The 20,268-nt window shown below is 42.3% G+C and overlaps 2 protein-coding genes across 2 annotated transcripts in view; one reads left to right on the plus strand and one right to left on the minus strand.

Moving 5' to 3' along the window:
• Nucleotides 1-14,574, plus strand: part of LOC311128546 (amyloid-beta A4 precursor protein-binding family A member 2-like) — a gene marked incomplete at its 5' end in the record, with an annotated part of 50,221 nt that extends 35,647 nt beyond the window's left edge. Inside the window, 8 exons of the mRNA XM_084160734.1 lie at nt 3,380-3,415; nt 4,774-4,860; nt 6,228-6,413; nt 7,860-8,039; nt 8,415-8,627; nt 9,072-9,191; nt 10,819-10,959; nt 13,192-14,574. Of these exons, the coding sequence (XP_084016860.1) occupies nt 3,380-3,415; nt 4,774-4,860; nt 6,228-6,413; nt 7,860-8,039; nt 8,415-8,627; nt 9,072-9,191; nt 10,819-10,959; nt 13,192-13,263 (1,035 nt within the window). The 3' untranslated portion in view covers nt 13,264-14,574. The remainder of the gene's footprint in view (nt 1-3,379; nt 3,416-4,773; nt 4,861-6,227; nt 6,414-7,859; nt 8,040-8,414; nt 8,628-9,071; nt 9,192-10,818; nt 10,960-13,191) is intronic.
• Nucleotides 14,575-14,657: 83 nt separating this feature from the next.
• LOC311128348 (sorbitol dehydrogenase-like) lies at nt 14,658-19,128 on the minus strand. The gene is made up of 9 exons (XM_084160459.1): nt 18,945-19,128; nt 18,581-18,614; nt 18,290-18,454; nt 17,961-18,120; nt 17,715-17,833; nt 16,829-16,894; nt 16,450-16,628; nt 15,638-15,759; nt 14,658-15,326 (listed from the first exon to the last, which is right to left on the minus strand). Exons 1-9 carry the CDS (start codon nt 18,996-18,998, stop codon nt 15,161-15,163), a joined length of 1,065 nt encoding a protein of 354 aa, XP_084016585.1. The 5' UTR covers nt 18,999-19,128; the 3' UTR covers nt 14,658-15,160.
• Between the last annotated feature and the right edge of the window lie 1,140 nt (nt 19,129-20,268).

Genomic DNA, 20,268 nt, shown 5'->3' on the forward strand with positions numbered 1-20,268 from the left:
ACAACCCCCTTAAGGTATTCATCAATATTATTTGATCTTTCTAGTTATAGTATATCTGAATAAACTTTATATTCATGTTTCAGGCATATAGAAAAACCTGATGGAGACATCAAAGCTTATACAGTGTATTGACATAACGGTTGGAAACCTTTTTAATTAGTGCTCTAAATGGAACATCTTGCTGTAGATAGTCTGCAATCTGGGCAGACAGATATAACAATTTTATAAATGGAGTTAAAATGTGAGTGCAAGATGCTTGCTTTTTAATTAAAGTGAGGTCCAGATTGGCCTATTAAATCCACATGGACATCAATACTGTTTATCTCCCCAGTCAGAGCAGTTTGAGATTTGGCCAGAATTAGCAGTTGGGCCAGATTGGGGTAAAAGCACGTGTCACATGGTGTTGCTAATGGATTGCTGGAACACAGAGGTTTTGTTTCCATTTCCGCCCCCTTTTCTACATTTCTTCTCTGCTATGAATACTGATGGGGAGCAGCCCGAGAGGATGGCCATATTCAAAACAGACTCAGCCACTGTGCATTTCAATCACTTCACTACTGGTTGGCTTTCAACTAACTCTAGAGTTATAATTGCTTTTGGCAGTCTAGCTTTTGAAAGTCCATTTGCAAGGGACATTTTCCCTCAGTCTGATAACAGTATGATCACAAATATAGTATTTGCACGGTATGCATTCCCATGCAGTGAAATGTGTATGTTTTTGAATGAGTTCATGTGTGCTGACAATGTATTGTTGAGACCATAGACAAGGAGACTCTGTACATGATTTTGGGAGATATACCTATTGGATCAAAGAAAATACAACCTAAGATGAAACACCAAATGTTCATAAGCTGTCCAGGCACAATACATTTCCTCTCCCTCTCATGAAAACATGGGCTGGCCTGTATCATTCATATTTTATAACCTAACTCACAGTGGTCCACTGGCACTCAGCTGGGATCTACTTTTAGAAACATCCACCTGTGGCAAGGCCAGCCAGTCACTGCAGAGCAGAGATGGGGGTGTGTGTTAGCTCAGTGGGTCAGATTGGCCCACAGCTCTGTGTGACACAGTGGCACACTCTCCTGTCCAGCAGAAGTCTGCTTCAGCAGGCACAAGACTGGGGCAGGTCCCCCTCCCATCTGAGCAGCTGCCAGCTTTCCTTTGGGAAAAGCTGGCAGCTTTTGGAGGGATATTTGAGTCTTGAAGGCACCTGCCTTTCTTCCTCTGCTGCTGTGTTCTGGCTCCATCCATCCCAGTGAAAATAAATCCAATCTGTCCTTCCATTCTCTCGCTACCATCCAAGGCCTTTGAAGTTGAAACCATGGCAACACTTAACTGCAAGTTGTTGTTTTTATGTTGGCTGTTCAGCTGTGGAGGAGGCCATCGGAAAGCATGCCACTTGTTCTCTCCCATTTTTACATTTTAGTCATTTAGCAGATGCTCTTTTCCAGAGCGACTTAGTTAGTGAGTGCATACATTTTTCATACTGGCCCCCCCGTGGGAAAGGAACCCACAACCCTGGCGTTGCAAGCACCATGCTCTACCAACTGAGCTACAGGGGACCTTTCTGAAGAGGAACTGCAGATGATGTGTCTCTCCACAGATGAATTGGCCATATGTCACTCTGGAGGCAGGGGATTGGGCTCTTTTATGTTTTGGTAGCTACCATTTCTTCACACACCAACCCCTTAACGCTGTGACTGGGCATGGTGCACTGTGCTGCCTGCCTCTACCATTTTATGGTTCTCAGATCTTAGCCACTCCAACACCAACAACAACCCACACACAGCTTAATTACACTGCTGTCCTCAATATTTAGTCCAAAGCTACAGAGAACGAAGTGAGCCTTTACAAACACAAAAAAAACATAACATTGCAGGTAAATAGCACAGCGTCTTATGTTTTATTTATGCAAATCTTTTTTGGCATGCTACCCTCATTTTGATGTAATATTTATGCAGCTTCATCGCCCACTCCCTTTTCTGCCTGCCTTGATTTGCTGCAGTGGATGTAGCTGGATGTAGCTGGAGGACTCAGATGTCTGCCTTGCATTAGGAGGGCTGAAGATGGAGGAGTAAATGTGTTACAAACAACCCAGGATTATCCCTGTAGGCCATTCTCTGCTCTGCTTCCCATACAAACACAAATAAACTGACTATAATAATAATAATAATATGCCATTTAGCAGACGCTTTTATCCAAAGCGACTTACAGTCATGTGTGCATACATTTTTGTGTATGGGTGGTCCCGGGGATCGAACCCATTACCTTGGCATTACAAGTGCCGTGCTCTACCAGCTGAGCTACAGAGGACCACACTAGTGCAGCACGCAAACATCCAACTTGCTCGACCGTCTGAGAGACAAGATCATGCCCTCTGCTCTATCTCTCAGCACATTGTGAAGCGTAGAGAGAGTGCTGACCCTTCCTCTGCTCCTGACTGGCTGGCTTGCAGAGAGCTGTGGCACCAACTCCCTCAGGCAGCCATAGGAACAGAGTATATCTGACTGATAATGGATGGGACTGGAAACAGATCAACCAGTTTCAGCTCAGGGCTCACAAACACAAACAGAGGTCCTTTATGTGTCTGGACTTCACCACACCCTCCTTCTGGTCCTGTGCAGTCGACATACAGCGTTAAGGTATTTTTGTGGCGCTCAGTGTTGGGAGAGGGAAAGGGGGATACCTAGTCAGTTGCACAACTGAATGCATTCAACCAAAACAGAGAGGTGTGAGATTAACTGAATCTGAATCTTAACTGAATTAACTGAATCTGAATCTGTGTTTGTCCGTGTTTTCTGGTCAGCCACCCTACAGTAGGTTTCTCAATGTGTTGTTATTAGACCATTTGAAAACCACTCAGTCACCAACTGTCAGTTTTGACATCTCATTTCTCTAGGGGGATGGTGACTGATGTCAATACAGGACTAAATCATTGCGTTGCCTTAAATTACATGTCAAGTCATCTCAGGATGCTGGGCTCTGCTGTAATTCCTCACCATGTTCTGAAAGAATGTGTTGTGGACAGGAAGGGTATGCCAAGCATGTCTTGCCTTGACTTGAACCTGAAGCCCTTTGATAGAGTATTTGCATATGCTACTCAAGTTCCCTTTTTTACTTTGATATAAAGGTATGGTATCAACTCATTTTTGCATGTCTTTATGATTTGCTGTATTCAAAAGAGCAGTTGAATCTGTTTCTGCAGAACACAGCTGTGCCACCGCTCCTCTCCCTTTCAGAGCAGTGACACACCTGCTGTTTGGTTTAGTTATTGTCTCTTACTTTCTTTTACTTTCTTTATTTCCTGCCCTCTGTTTTTGCCGCTCCTCCTGTCCCGTGTCTGACGACCCTGTTCTGTCCCAACGACTCCTCCCAGAGGGTTCAGAAGGCTGCCAAAATCAAGAAAAAGGCGGTGTGTAAAACAATCTGATCTGATAAGAACAGAGAAAAGGGACACCTTGACTCCACCATCACCCTCCGGCTCCCTGTTCCATCTGTGTGTACTGTCTGTCTGTCTCACCCTGACACACTCTGAGCCGTGGAGTGTGAGGATGTGACTAGAGTCATGATGAGAATCTCCATATCCCACTCCATCTGATTACCCAGCATGCATCACTGAGAGGCTGGACTGTGCGAACTCTGGGAACATCCTATCCCTGCAGCTTGTACTCTGAAAAACAGAGCCAGCAAGCATTAAATCCATTGATGATATTGATGATGTAAAGAAATATTCTAGCCTACACAGAATTACTAAATTATAATGAATACTATTAGACATATCATCAAATAAATTGCTCCCCAGCTGTTTCATTATATAGTACATATTTTAAAAACATGTATATTATGCTCCTCATTATACACACATAACCTCTTAGTTAATTAACCTAAATCAAACTTTCAAGATTGAATTAATACGCAGTGCGTGGTGATTAGTGTGAATGCAATCCACATGCCTGGGACTGGCATTCACACACATCCGGCAGCTCCTAATGGCTTAGCTAGCACTGCTATGTTGCTCCTACTCTCATCTGTTCCAACTCTCAACACACCAACATCATGTCAGACCTATTGATGTAAAGCCCCAGAGCCAACCGGGTCCCTCTGTGACTATATGACCAGCCCTCACTGCTGCTGCCTCAAATCCCTTCCACTCTGCTCTGGTCTGGATGCTGGCCCTGTCTGTCACTGAGATGGCTGTTTTTGATTCCACATGTATTCCATGCAGTCATGCATGCACAAACACATTACCATTTATCATGAAAATGAATATTATTAATCACTTAGCCAAGTTCCCATTGTAAAGGTACAGTAGCCTACAGAGACCCATTTTGTGTGGAACAATGTGAGCATGACCACCACTCAATAAACAACAACAACATCCTATGGCAATGCTACTAACCAATCCTTTAGGAGATATCTATGTGTTACAATGTGTTATAATTCAGATTATGAAATGGAATATGAATGTACATTTTATGGCTGTTCTCTATGGGTGTAGCTATAGTCCAGCACTGACTGAACACCTACTGTAGGCTCGCCAGGAGTCTGCCGGGGCCCAACCTATAACATCATTGCATGATTTATGAAATAGCTTTAAAACTGCTCTCAACGGGAGATGAAAGAGTGCAGCCTCTTAACCGAGGCCCCTGGTGAGCTCTCTCCCCAGTCCTCAGCCCCCAGCCAGGGTGCTTACAGAATGGGCACCAGGGCCACTCTCTCCTGCCACAGGGGGGACTCCGACACACCTGTCTCTCTCTTGTCTCCGTCCAGAGCCCAGAGGGGGACGCACACACACTGACAGAGGTGGACCTCTTCATCTCCACCCAGAGGATCAAAGTGCTCAACGCAGACACACAGGTGAGTAGAGGTCCTGACTCCAGCCTTAACAGGACCAATCAAATGCAGTGGGGCCATAGACACGCAACTCCTCTCAGTGTCTTTTGTGACAGATTTTGATGATCATTTATTGATTTAATCTTTTTTATCTGATCTCCCTCTGAGAGAGGATAAAAATAAATACAAATTAAAGCCAGAAAGCCTCTATGGACAGCTGTCAATAAAGTGGGACTTAGCAGTAAGATGAAAGCTAGTTTTAAACACTTTGATACCCAACCCATTTGATTCCCAACCCATTTGATTCCCAACCCATTTGATTCCCAACCCAATCCATCTGCAATATTAATTTGTCAGAAATCATCTCAACTCCAAAGCCAAATTGTTTAGGACACATAAGCTTGACACATAACTTTGAACAGTAATGCAGTTATACATTAGGTACAGTGTAACTTTACTCTTGATGTCACGCCTTAATGTCGTATGGGAACCTATGGGAAACAAGATTGTCCAATGTGAGAGGGTCAGCCACAGTGTTAACAGTGATGTCTCTGCTGTAGAGTGCCAGCTGACTGTGAACAGAATGTGTGTCCCTGTCGTTGAGTTGCAGTCCTACTGAACAGAACAGCAGTGTGTGGGCTGGCTGCCTGGCAGAGCCTACTGTAACGTGCTGCAATGCAGTGTCTCTCTACTCCACTCCCTGCCTGGCACAAGGCTACCTACTTCCCGCAACCATCAAGATGGCAAAAGTCTGGATTTATGGGGCTCTGTTGGTAGCAACACAATGTCATTTTCATGTGATTTTTCTTATTGACTATACCAATTGTACCATTTCCTAGATGGAATAATGTAATATTTCATACACACTAAGAACATTTGTGCCGCGTATAAAAATGTAAGAGCGATCCTATTGAATAATCTTTTAAAATAATCTCAAAACGTGCCTTGGTTCAGTCTCTGCTGTCTGTGTGTACCAGAGGGAATGAGAACATTTGAGAACATCAGATTGATTAGAGCTGTGATTTCCATGCCTGGCCTGCTACGGAGCATATGGGCTAAATGGAAATGCATGGATTTCTGCCACACTGCTGAGGCTGCTCACCATGAGAAAGGTGAAAGGCTGTGGGCACAGCATGCACAGACAAATTGGATCATTAATTCTGCTGACGGACTAATTATGTTTTGCTGAAGAGCGTGCAGGACAGAGCTGAGCATTCCTGCTCCTTGTCGGTCATGTTCCGCACTACCAGACACTCATGTGAAGATAAACACCTTGTCATACTTCATCTGAAGCTTACAAAACACACAATGTGTTTATTTTACTCTAAGCCTCAATTGTAATACACTATATACTAGTTGTTCATTGTTTGTTGCTGTGGTTGCATACACAGGAAACTATGATGGACAACGCCCTGCGCACCATCTCCTACATAGCTGACATTGGGAACATTGTGGTGCTGATGGCGAGGCGCCGCATGCCCCGCACAGCCTCCCAGGACTGCATCGAGACCACACCTGGAGCCCCAGAGGCCAAGAAACAGTACAAGATGATCTGCCACGTCTTTGAGTCTGAGGACGTAAGTGTCTGTGTGTCTGTGATCTATCCCTTGAGGCTATAATCGAATGGTACAATGTCCTGAACTGGAGGACTAGGATCAGGACCAGGTGAAAGGTTATGCACAGGACATGTTTCTAAATGTAGAAGTCATGTGTTGTGACTGATTCAGAGATTAGTCACAACACATTATGAATGACATGTTCGCCTCCCCTAGCCAGCGTGCGTCTGCCCCTGCATTGCAGTTGTCCCTCTCTATCTCTCTATGTCTAATTAGCTGCTGTGGTATAAAGGACAGTCAGTCTGAGTGTTAACACATGAGTCATTTAGCCTCAGCTCAGAAGGGACGATTATACATTTCAATGATGCCTCTCCCAACAGTGTCTTATTACTTTATACCTATGACAAGGTAGGCTTGATCCTGGGTCTACTGGTCTGGATAAGGGCAGCTACTGCCTTTACTGTCTCCATTCGTTATGGGCAGGAGCATTAATGGAGTTTCCCCATGGGTTAGGGGTAAGGAGTGGGACAATATTATGGGATTCTTAAAACTCAAATAGCAGGTTATTTATATTGCCATGACATTTCAATCACTGGCTAACTGGCCCTCTGTCCCTCGGTCAGTGCAGAGACGTTGCCAATGTGTGATATGCTGTCTGTCACAGTAATATTGCCAATTTTCAGCCACACCACAGTCCAGGATGTGCTTCATGTGTCTATCAAAGCCCAGCATGCGGTTGGATGTCAGTTTGTTAACAGGGCAACCACAGCTTGCTTCCTTCCTTAGGAAACATATTATTCCCTAAAACAGCCTGAGGGGAAGTAGGAGGTAAATATAGGGAATTATAAGGAAACTATATGGGAGAGAAACATCCCTAATATCTAATGATATGCAATTAGATTACTCCCCTTTTCTTCTCCTCTTTAGATCAGCTTTTTACAATCAATACCTTTGCCATTTTAGACAAAAAATGAAGCAATCATTGCACCAATGCTATAGGCTTCATGATGCTCATTGCTTTGGCTGTGCGAACATGTTTTGGTCCATTTATATGGTTTTATTAAATGATGCCAGGACAGAAGCTAGTTGTCAGTAATGAAGACATGGCAAATAGGTTTTGACATTTAAATTAAATGTTTATTGGACCTCATATAGTACTTGGCAACGGTGAAGCAATTCCACTGTTGTCTTATGTGCTTTGATTCATACCACATAAATGAATATTGATCTGCATCCCCCAGTTGCTCTGTGATGTGATTCTCCCCATTGCTGTCACTATGACAGTGTATTGGCAGTGTATTGCTTCTCTGCCAAATGAATAGCTGGTTTTATTCATAGCAGGTTTTATTCATAGAAATATAATTACTAGAAGGGAAAAAGCATCTCAGACCACAGCAATTTGACTCTAACACTCATGGGTAAATTCTATTTTCATGGCCTTATCCTCTCTTCTCATTGGCTCTTCAGGCCCAGCTCATAGCCCAGTCGATTGGGCAGTCATTTAGCGTGGCCTACCAGGAGTTCCTGAGGGCCAACGGCATCAACCCAGAGGACCTGAGTCAGAAGGAGTACAGTGACATCATCAACACGCAGGAGATGTACAACGATGACCTCATCCACTTCTCCAACTCTGAGAACTGCAAAGAGGTTTGGCTCTCATTTAACTGTATGAGGTAACTGTATAATGGTTCCTCAGCTGCACTGTACAATCCACTTCTCTGAGTACTTTTTGATGCTCAGTCAGTGCCCTCTTACATAGGATTAAAGAGTGTGATGAGCAGTGAGGCAGTCTAGTTCTGTGGAAGTACTGCACATGGACTGAGCCAATTACCAGAGAAGCTGACAATGGTCTTATACCCATCTGGCCCTCCTTCTTCCGCACATTGTTTCTGTTCTTCCGCTACACCATTATATTTCTCCCTGATTAATTTTTCTCCTGCCCACAATCGCTTTGACTAGAGGCACTCATCACTCTCTCTCGCTCTCTCTTTCTCTTTCTCTCGCTATTGGCTGGCTCCACAGCTGCAGCTGGAGAAGCATAAGGGAGAGATCCTGGGCGTGGTCATAGTGGAGTCTGGCTGGGGCTCCATCCTGCCCACGGTCATCCTGGCCAACATGATGAACGGTGGGCCGGCCGCCCGCTCCGGGAAGCTCAGCATCGGAGACCAGATCATGTCCATCAACAACACCAGCCTGGTAGGGCTGCCGCTCGCCACCTGTCAGGGAATCATCAAGGTACATGGACAGGGCCATAGTTCTAGGAAGAGTCATTAAATCAAATCAAATCAAATTGTATTTGTCACATGCGCCGAATACAACAGGTGTAGACCTTACCGTGAAATGCTTACTTACAAGCCCTTAACCAACAATGCAGTTTTAAGAAAATAGAGTTAAGAAAATATTTACTAAATAAACTAAAGTAAAAAAATACAAATACAAATAAGTTACACAATAAAATAACAATAATGAGGCTATACACAGGGGGTACCGGTACCGAGTCAATGTGTGTGGGTACAGGTATAAATTAGTGGTTATTATGGTGACATTACATTAATTGTGTAACACTACATGAATTCTGTAATTTGATCATAATTATAATGTAAAATAATCCACTGACTAAACCCAGTGGAGGTTGCAGGATGTCCTCTGCTCTGTCTGACCACTGTGTTTGTCCATCAGGGCCTGAAGAACCAGGTGCAGATGAAGCTGAACATTGTGAGCTGTCCCCCTGTCACCACTGTGCTCATCAAGAGGCCAGACCTCAAGTACCAGCTGGGCTTCAGCGTCCAGAATGGGATTGTAAGTACAATCAGATCAGGCACCACCACTTAGCCCTGTGTGCAATGTCAAACTATGAACACAGTGCAGTAGTGTTTTCATTCAAGTCATCACTCAACAGCAAAAGGCCTTGACCACTCTTCTTTTGTCTGTTTTTGGAATACTGTGTTCTCATGCGTAGGTTGAATAACACAGGCTGTGATTGGTTGAAAAATGAGATGATGTACTATATCAATGTCTTTGTCTAATGAAACTTCAGTTCCCTCAGGAGGATTTCAGCTGACATGAATTGAATAGGAGAAGTGTTATGAGAATTTCTATCCCAATGTTTCAAAAATGAACTTATTACTCAGTCTGTATCCCAGAGGTTGTAAATCTCTAATAATCAGACCAAGCAGCCCAGCATACAATCATCAGGGTTTATTCATGAGAACGTTCTAAAACAAAATGGTCGTACAATATTTTTATATGCACACGTCAGAGAAAAAATCCCTCCCCTCTGTAGGCAGGCTGTAGTTTTCCACTTTATAATTGCTGTCCTGACCATCAGTTCACACACACACACACACACACACACACACACACACACACACACACACACACACACAAGCAGTTTCTCTCCTCCCTAAATTCCTCAGTTATCTTGGTTTCTCAGTTGTCTGTAGACAGTTCTCCTTGTCCTTTGTTGTCTGGCCTAACTCTTACTCACATTGCTAAATAGTAGCACAATGTCATAATCTTTACTGGTCCTACACTCACACATTACCAGGTAGTAGATTCTAACACATCTCACACAGTTTCAGAGTGTAATAATTAGTCACTACTAAGAAAGTACTTATCATACTTAAAACAAGAACATTTCACAACTATATTTAAGGGTGGAACATTTAGTCATTACTTTTAACCTGATTCCTATATCAAGAAGACAGCACTGTAAATTATTAAAAGCTTTTTTCTCCTTTCAGCTGGTACAGTCATATCTCTAAAGAAACCAATTCTGAGGAAAATAATATTGTATCAAATAATATGACAAGCTGTTAGCCTATAGGTCTGTGCGTACAGTATGTAATTGCATCATGAGCTTTACATGCTTTGATATTTAAAAAAAAACATGTTGCTCACACATGTATTTTAGTGTTCGTCATACCACTTTATTCAAGTCTGCATATTCAAGTTATCCTCTGTAACACATTGCTTCTTTGACACAAATTGTCAACTCCTTAGAGCAATATTTATGTAGTCTGACAATATCCCTTTAAAATCATATGACATTTTTTTCCCAGATGCAATTACTGTTTTATCTCTTGTGGCTATCATTGCACTGAGGCTGAAGCTTGGAGCTTTATTGCCTTAGGTTATCAGCTCGGTGTGAACTGCCATTTTCCTTGCTACTGCATACAGATTAACCTTACAATGTCATTCATAGAGCTCAAATCTCACCCTGGTCTCTCCCTACCAGGATCACACAACCAAATCCATTAACTATCCTTGACATTTTAGCAATACAACTGTTCCAGTAGATTTAATGGAACATCGTTGCATCATTGCTTTATTCCCCTATAGAATTGCCCCTGTCTTGTTGCCCATGGGGGTGAGTGACTGCCATTAAGGATAATATTCACCTTGTGCTTGTCATCTTCACCCACAGATCTGCAGCCTGATGCGTGGGGGTATTGCTGAGCGAGGGGGTGTCCGGGTTGGCCACCGCATTATTGAGATCAATGGCCAAAGCGTGGTGGCTACAGCACATGAGAAGATTGTCCAAGCCCTCTCAAACTCTGTGGGCGAGGTGAGGTTCAGTTCAGATACACAGATATATTTCATAAAGGAGCTCAGAGGACACCAGAATCAAATAGTATGAAAGAGGAATGAACATAAGCATGATGCATTCATCTTTATTTATTTTTTATTTAACCTTTATTTAACCAGGTAAGCCAGTTGAGAACAAGTTCTCATTTACAACTGCGACCTGGCCAAGATAAAGCAAAGCAGTGCGATAAAAACAACAACACAGAGTTACATATGGGGTAAAACAAAACATAAAGTCAAAAATACAACAGAAAATATATATACAGTGTGTGCAAATGTAGCAAGTTATGGAGGTAAGGCAATAAATAGGCTATAGTGCAAAATAATTACAATTAGTATTAACACTGGAATGATAGATGTGCAAGAGATGATGTGCAAATAGAGATACTGGGGTGCAAATGAGCAAAATAAATAACAATATGGGGATGAGGTAGTTGGGTGGGCTAATTTCAGATGGGCTGTGTACAGGTGCAGTGATCGGTAAGGTGCTCTGACAACTGATGCTTAAAGTTAGTGAGGGAGATAAGAATCTCCAGCTTCAGAGATTTTTGCAATTCGTTCCAGTCATTGGCAGCAGAGAACTGGAAGGAATGGCGGCCAAAGGAGGTGTTGGCTTTGGGGATGACCAGTGAGATATACCTGCTGGAGCGCATACTACGGGTGGGTGTTGCTATGGTGGCCAATGAGCTAAGATAAGGCAGGGATTTGCCTAGCAGTGATTTATAGATGGCCTGGAGCCAGTGGGTTTGGCGACGAATATGTAGTGAGGACCAGCCAACAAGAGCGTACAGGTCACAGTGGTGGGTAGTATATGGGGCTTTGGTGACAAAACGGATGGCACTGTGATAGACTACATCCAGTTTGCTGAGTAGAGTGTTGGAGGCTAATTTGTAAATGACATCGCCGAAGTCAAGGATCGGTAGGATAGTCAGTTTTACGAGGGCATGTTTGGCAGCATGAGTGAAGGAGGCTTTGTTGCGAAATAGGAAGCCAATTCTAGATTTAACTTTGGATTGGAGATTTTTAATGTGAGTCTGGAAGGAGAGTTTACAGTCTAACCAGACACCTAGGTATTTGTAGTTGTCCACATACTCTAGGTCAGACCCGTCGAGAGTAGTGATTCTAGTCGGGTGGGCGGGTGCCAGCAGCGTTCGATTGAAGAGCATGCATTTAGTTTTACTAGTGTTTAAGAGCAGTTGGAGGCTACTGAAGGAGTGTTGTATGGCATTGAAGCTCGTTTGGAGGTTTGTTAACACAGTGTCCAATGAAGGGCCAGATGTATACAAAATGGTGTCGTCTGCGTAGAGGTGGATCTGAGAGTCACCAGCAGCAAGAGCGACATCATTGATATACACGGAGAAAAGAGTCGGCCCAAGAATTTAACCCTGTGGCACCCCCATAGAGACTGCCATAGGTCCAGACAACAGGCCCTCCGATTTGACACATTGAACTCTATCTGAGAAGTAGTTGGTGAACCAGGCAAGGCAGTCATTTGAGAAACCAAGGCTATTTAGTCTGCCAATAAGAATGCGGTGGTTGACAGAGTCGAAAGCCTTGGCCAGGTCGATGAAGACGGCTGCACAGTACTGTCTATTATCGATTGCGGTTATAATATCATTTAGGTCCTTGAGCGTGGTTGAGGTGCACCCATGACCAGCTCGGAAACCGGATTGCATAGCGGAGAAGGTACGGTGGGATTCGAAATGGTCGGTGATCTGTTTGTTAACTTGGCTTTCAAAAACTTTCGAAAGGCAGGGCAGGATGGATATAGGTCTGTAACAGTTTGGATCTAGAGTTTCACCCCCTTTGAAGAAGGGGATGACCGCGGCAGCTTTCCAATCTCTGGGGATCTCAGACGTTACGAAAGAGAGGTTGAGCAGGCTAGTAATAGGGTTTGCGACAATTTCGGCGGCTAGTTTTAGAAAGAAAGGGTCCAGATTGTCTAGCCCAGATGATTTGTAGGGGTCCAGATTTTGCAGCTCTTTCAGAACATCAGCTGTCTGAATTTGTGTGAAGGAGAAGCGGGGGGGGCATGGGCAAGTTGCAGCGGAGGGTGCAGAGCTGGTGGCCGGGGTAGTCAATACAATCATTAGGCTGTAAGTGTGTGCCTCTAAGCTTGATGATTTTCATTAAAGATATTGACAGATAAAATAACAAGCAATAGATGCAAGTGCCTATCTAAATGTTTGTTTTCTGTCTTTTCCTAAACCAGATTCACATGAAGACAATGCCAGCGGCCATGTTCAGACTCTTAACAGGACAGGAGACTCCTATGTATATTTAAACCAAGGACAGATCCCATTCTCCTCCACAGAGGAGCTGTAAGCAGCGGTTGTTTACAGTCCAGTTGGAGAGCTCTGGGTGGACAAGACAAGACTAGCAGACTAATGAGTGTCTGAGGATGGCTAGTGAGCCAGAGTGATTTTCTTTCTTTTGTGTCGATGACTTATCATTTTTTCATATCTTCTTTTTTTAGCTAACATTCATTCAACTGACACTCCCGATATTTTGCTGATGTTAATACTAAAGAGGGTCATCTGGGCAGAAGGTGTTTACGTTATTTATTTGTGTTGTTTGTGTTTTTTGGATGTCAGTTCAGTGAGACTACATGGAATGCATCACAATGTATTTTTTTTATATTCATATCAATGTAATATTGTACCTGCATATTGTTTCATTTAGTTTTCTTTGTTGTATTTATTTTTAGTGTAAATACATATTTTGCTAATGTGTCTGAGGTAATGGGGAAGGACCATGGTTGCTTTGTACATATTTATTGACTTTTCCTGCTGGTTTGATAGCAGGGAAAAGAGCCCTGCTAAAGGACGATTTAAATCCTGTTGTTAATATAGTTTAGCTGGACAGTAAAAGGGTGTTTGGGAGTGACTTGGGTAATATAATTTTGTTTATATTTATCAAGCAAATGCTAGCAGCAGAGGTTGTATGTTACCAAACGCCATATCCCTTCAGATTTGAACTTTTTCATTTTATAGAAGTTCAACCTCATCATGATAACAAGTCATGATGAGGTAAAGGTTTTTGACTAGTGTGCAAGTATTTTTTTAACTTCCATATGTCAACACAATTTATTGGACAGCACTGTCTCTCACACATTTTAATAACAGTTCATTCAAAACTGTTGAACTTAACATTGGTTTGATTTTCAAAATAATAAGCAATGTATGAAACTTGAAAGGGTCGTTTCTATGTGTGCTATGTTCATCTTTTGTGTTCCACCCCAACAGAAACTCATTTGAGTCGATTGTGAATGTATTGTGTTGTAAAAGCTGTGTCCATTGCCATAAGCAGTATTAGAATGTCTGTACAAAAAGAGAACTTTGTCTAGTATTGTGTTCATAAGCGTCACGGTTAGTCACTGCAAACATCCCCCCTTCTGCTGTGTCGGGCTTCAGCCTTGAGAGAAAGATGAACAATGAATCCCACTGTGACTGAGGAAGCCTTACGACTGAGTAATGCTTTTAACATGCATTTTACTAAAAATTACATTTGAAAAATTAACATTTATCTGTGTGCATGCCTCATGATAGTATCAAGTCATTATGGCAACATAACAATAAAATCTCAAATAATCCCCAATTTCTGTTTTGCTGGCTCATTGGAATAATTGTTTTACTGTGAATTGTGTCATTAGGTTTTATCAGTCAACATTTTCAGATAAACCATTTGTTAAATATTTATTGTATGGACAGGAGATTGATTGTCTGCATTACAGTATGTGCATCACACTGGACTTGGCGTACGGTGTGTGAATATCTCTAACTCCTCCTGGTGGCAGCAGCTAGGTACTGACTAGAGGACTAGACAAAAAACAACAACTACAATATTTCAATACTTTCTGGTTTATAACAAGATTCAAAGGCTTTATTTAACAGTTTTGCATCATCTTATAAACATATGGTAATCAAGTAATTACAGTCAAAAGCAACTTGAAATCACATGATGAAAGAGAAAGCTGCTGTGAGCACGTTTTGTCAAATCATATACTTAGTTGCATAGCGTCTCCAAATATCTGATTTCAAGAGTGAAAATTGCTGTTTGGGCAACAGGTAACCTGATTAAGATGGGGCAACATAGACAACTAACAGAAAAATCGACTGTTAGATCTACAGCGCTGTGGTTGTCTATACTAGCTCTTATTGGTCCTGGTGTTCCCAGTCCTCTCAGGGGTTCTGGTCAGTCTTGTCACACTTGAGCATGACCTTGACCCCTTGTCCCTGGCGTGTGGTCTCGAAGGCCTGCACAGCCTGCTCCAGGGGGAACCGGTGGGTCACCAGGGGCGCCACGTTCACCTTCTTAGAGGCCAGCATCGCTATAGCCATTGGCCAGCTAGAATAAGAGGACAAAAACACATTAACAGTTGAATTATAAGACAACAGATAAACACAACTTGCTGCAATTGTTGGAACATTAGGGACCATATTCCTGAAGACCTCCCATTGTTGGGAAGGGCCCATAAGTAAGCATTTCACTGTTAGTCTACACCTCTTGTTTACGAAGCATGCGACAAATTCAATTTTATTTGAAGACCTTTGTCCTGCGCTGGCTTCAGGGCTCTGTTGTGTGAGATGAAGGGCAGTGTAAAAGGCAACAACTTATTTTCTGTACCTAGTTAATGTGAGAGAAAGAGATTCACTTACGTGTTGCAGTAGCGGAAGACCCCTCTGATGTCCACCTCTCTGATAGCAGCATTGAGCAGTGGGACAGTGGTCATCGCTGCACCCATCCCTACTAGAACCACCACTCCTCCAGGACGTGTAGCCTGGCAGCAAGAATATATTTATTTATTTTACACCAAATACTAACAGACGAACACAAATAACAACTGCATCTCCTCTTCCCAGACCTGCATGTTCACACCCCTATCCCTAGTGCCTGCATTATTGTTTGCCACATGGCCTTACATTTTACTAATTTGTTTTTCTTGGTCGCCCATGCTATTTCAATATTTCAATAATAAATCATTCGATTTTTTCAAGATGAGAAGAGAATCGTCCAGCCCATTGGGTATCTCACTACACCCCCATATGCCATGTCTTGAAATTTGCAGACAGACGGATTAAAAGTATGTTTACATTCTAATACTTCTTACAACCAACTTTCTAGCTTTGCCCAAAACTTCTGGACTTTATAGCATTCCCAGAAAGCATAAATTATTGAGTCATTATTAGTTTTACACTTAAGACATGATTCTACTGTTGTGCTGTAGAATATGTGAATTTTGTCTCTTGTATAATAAATTATATACATTAGTTTATACTGGATTAAGCGTACATTTTCGTTAACTGTAATTTCAATAGTTGTGCTCCAATATTCCCTCCATCTTGTGCCAACATCAGTTCTTTTTAAGTATTGGAATCAATAGTTAATATTCTTTTCTAAAAGAAAACTGCAACATTTCACAGTACAGCATTTCCATGGGTTCTAATATCACTCTTGTGGCTGTACTTACATAAATGGCAGTTTGGACACTGCTCTCCACACCCGTGCACTCGATGGTGATATGAGGCTGTGCTCCCAGCAGTCCCTGCACTCTCTTAGCCAGCTCCTCAGGCCCATCCTCCCTCTTCACAGTCAGAGGGAAGTCTGCTCCCAGCTCCTTGGCCATGACCAGGCGATCTGCTGACAGGTCTGAAAACAGAAGGACAAAAAGAGTACTGTGGCAGTCCCAACTATACTGGGCCATCAAACAGTAGTACTAATGTACCAACATTTATACCTTTTTCACCTCGAAGCCCTTCAAAAAAAAGGAAGACCCTGGTAGACAATTTTGATTTGAGTGAAACAAAATGGATCCCATAAAGAGTGTATTATTACCCCCTGTGCCTTACCAGTTATGACCACCTGTGAGGCACCCATAGCCTTGGCCACCAGCAGACAGACCAGACCAATTGGTCCTGTGATAGGGAAAAGAGAAATGAGAGCGATGCTTAGGTTGAATGTGCACATGTTAATTGGAAGTTTGGACACTGCTCTCCAAGCCGATGCACTCGATGGGGATATGAGGCTGTGCTAGTAACCTTACAAGATATTTTTCAACTTAGCTGGTCATCGTGAAACTGTGTGAATGAGGGCTAGAAGTGATGACATGAGGGGTCAGTATAGGAAATAGTGTGTAAGCCTGGTCTGAGCCAGAAGGGTCCATAGGGCAGGAGCCTATCGTCTGATTCAGTAGCATGAGGCAGCTTGATGTAAAAGTACACTCCCTGGACAGGACGCTAGTCTATTGCAGGGCCTATATGGAAAATATAGGGAAATACATTATCATTAACTAAAAAGCAAGAGCTGATCTTTATTTAACCAACCCTTTCATTCACGAATGAATGTTTAGGTATTTACATGTGTTAATTCACTTACCAGCAGAGTGGATGTGTTAAATATTAAGTCTGTTACTACAGGTGTTTAAGTTCACTTGGTTTCCCCACTGATGTTATGCTGTCAGCATGATTCTCACTTTTGTAACTAAACCACATTCTTTAATTTCCAAACTTGCATGGGCATGTTAGTGGAATGTAATAACCGCCATACTTCTTATTGGCTGTATATTCTGCAATGTTACATTTTATTTTATTTCATTTTATCACATCTTGTAGGAGTTGAATGACTGGACATAAAACCTGAACAGCTGCAACTGCAAAATTGTGTCACACTTCATTGGTCCAAGCTGCAGTAACAGTAAATAACAGTATCAATGAATGACAGCCGAGTTTTACCTACCTGCCCCACAGATAAGTACACTGCTGCCCAGGGTCACTCCAGCTCTGCGGCAGGCATGAATACCCACAGACAGGGGCTCAATCAGGGCCCCCTCCTCATATGTCACATTGTCAGGCAGTCTGTTCATATACATAAACAGAGAGAACTTAAGCAATGTAGGTTTGTCATGTTACCCCCAGTGTTCCCCATTGGCAGTATGTTGACCGTTACCTGTCCTTGTAGATAAAGTAGAAATAATGAACTCACTTGTAACAGAAGTTGGCGCTGTGTTTGTAAAATCTGCACAAATTCCCATCATCAGGGGGTGTGGCACAGAAGAAGATGGTGGGGGAAAGATTGTAGTTTCCTGATTTGAAGAACTCATCCATCTCGCGAGGGACACCTGGCTCTACAGCGACTCTATCCCCTAATTATCCAACACATATGAATAATTGACAGACAGACAATCCAAAGTTGCATTATCTGATCAGTGTTTTTTTTAAACTGATTAACTTTAACCTGCATTAAAAGCAAAACAACATACCCTCATTGAATCAAGTGAGTACTTCCTTCTCACATGCTTGCACAGTTCTTACCTTCTTTTAGGTTTTTCACTGCTGAGCCCACCTTCACCACCCGACCAGCGGCCTCATGCCCCAGCACCATGGCCTTCTTTACCACAAAGTCACCTATGCGTCCATTTTGCCAGTAGTGCACATCTGACCCACAGATCCCAACTGAATGCATCTGAAGCAACACCTCTGGATAAAGGAAAGACAAGCAATTGCTCCATAGGACAAACAAATTGTACACAGTTTCTACACAATTGAAAATCAAATGCAGAAATATACTTTACAAGCTGTCTGGATACTACATTTTTCTTATACCATTTGGACCTGGTTCAGGGATGGGTCGTTGTTCCTGTAAGAAATCAATCATCACAATTAGCCTGACCATTCAGATAATCAATCGTAATTATTTATCCATTCATACAAGCATTCGCCATGGCCATGAGGAGCGTCCCGCAACCTGCCATTTAAATTAACACTTATATTCAACATTTTGACTTTTTTGCCATCTGTAACAAAAGTAAAAGTCAAAATTGTTAATATTATACATGGTAATTGAAATGGCTAGTTCCTGGACGAACATGAGCAGATGGACTTTCTGATATTGACCAAAATTTGCAGTTTTCATGAAATCTCGATCTGCTTACATCATCATGACACAGTTTAGACACTACTTTATTACCAGTCTGAGGTCGCCCTGGGAATGCAACACCACGGATAGGTTTTCTTTTTCCATGTTGTATTCACTCAAAGACAACTACAGTGTGAATAAAATAAGAAATTTTGTAAAATGCTTTTTTGGCCTGTGCAGGGCTCAAAGTGCATCTTCCTGCTGCTTGGTGGGCAGTCGACAAAACAAAACATGTGATTGGCTTACGGTGGCGTTAGAGAGAACATGCCATTATAGCAAAGAGAGGGTCGAATTGAGCTATTCCTAAAAGAGAGCTAAAATTATACGAAAAGTGTATTGCTATCTTTATCTTTATTAATGATTTATAGGTTGATAATGGTGTAAGGCAATGAAATGACTGCTACAATGTTTCTGTTGTTCCTATCTCACCTGCTGCGTCGCATTTGAGCTAACCCAGAGCGATCTGATTAGTCACAGATTATAGTGCGTGGCACATGGACCAATCACAGGTCTTGTTTCCGGGGGCGGGAATGAGGTTGAAGACACACAGGAAATGTTTCTATGGAGACAAATATTAAACATGTCGGAATCAGTGGTCTGAATAAGACTCAATCGTCTGTCCGTCTGCTTTGTACATAGAGTATTTTATTTTATTTTTTCGTAGTTACAAATAACGCTAGGAAATAATGAACATCAACGATATGGTTGTTGAATGTGCTTACAAACATTTGGAAAAGTTAAATATTAGTCACCGAAGTCTTGTTGTACCTTCATTAACAACACTAACCAAACTAAAAAAGCTGTTTTTTTACATTTTTTTGAATGGCAACTGTCTCCTCTTATTTCTTGTGAAGATCCTGCATTTAGAACAGCTTGAGGAACTTGTTCTTGATGGGAACCAGCTAACTATGCTGCGAAGTGCCATTGGATCTCTACGGAACCTTACAATCCTAGGAGTCAATTGTAATCCCATTTCTTCCAGAGGCCTTGGGAGACCTGACAGAGCTGCAGGTGCTGTGGGCTGCTTACTGTGGTCTAATGATGCTGCCTTCCTCCATTGGAAAACTTAACAAGTTACAAAAATCTGGTCTAAACAATAACACTATCACTGCACTGCCTCCTGACCTAGGACAGTTACAAGCCCTACATTGGTTGAACCTGGCAGGCAATGAATTTAAGGCTCTTCCAGATGAAATCAATAACCTAGTCTTGGACTTGGACAGAAACAGTTTTGAGCATGTGCCCAAATCACTGTCAGGTCAGTGATTTCATGTGCATTCAACGGATCATTGAGTCTTTTTCCTCTATATCTGCAACGAGAGAAGTTGCTAAAAGCAAAGGCAATATTATTTTTGTACTATTAGCCTAAATGCAT

Source organism: Coregonus lavaretus, assembly GCF_964263955.1.
Source record: "Coregonus lavaretus genome assembly, chromosome: 4".
NCBI lineage: Eukaryota > Metazoa > Chordata > Actinopteri > Salmoniformes > Salmonidae > Coregonus > Coregonus lavaretus.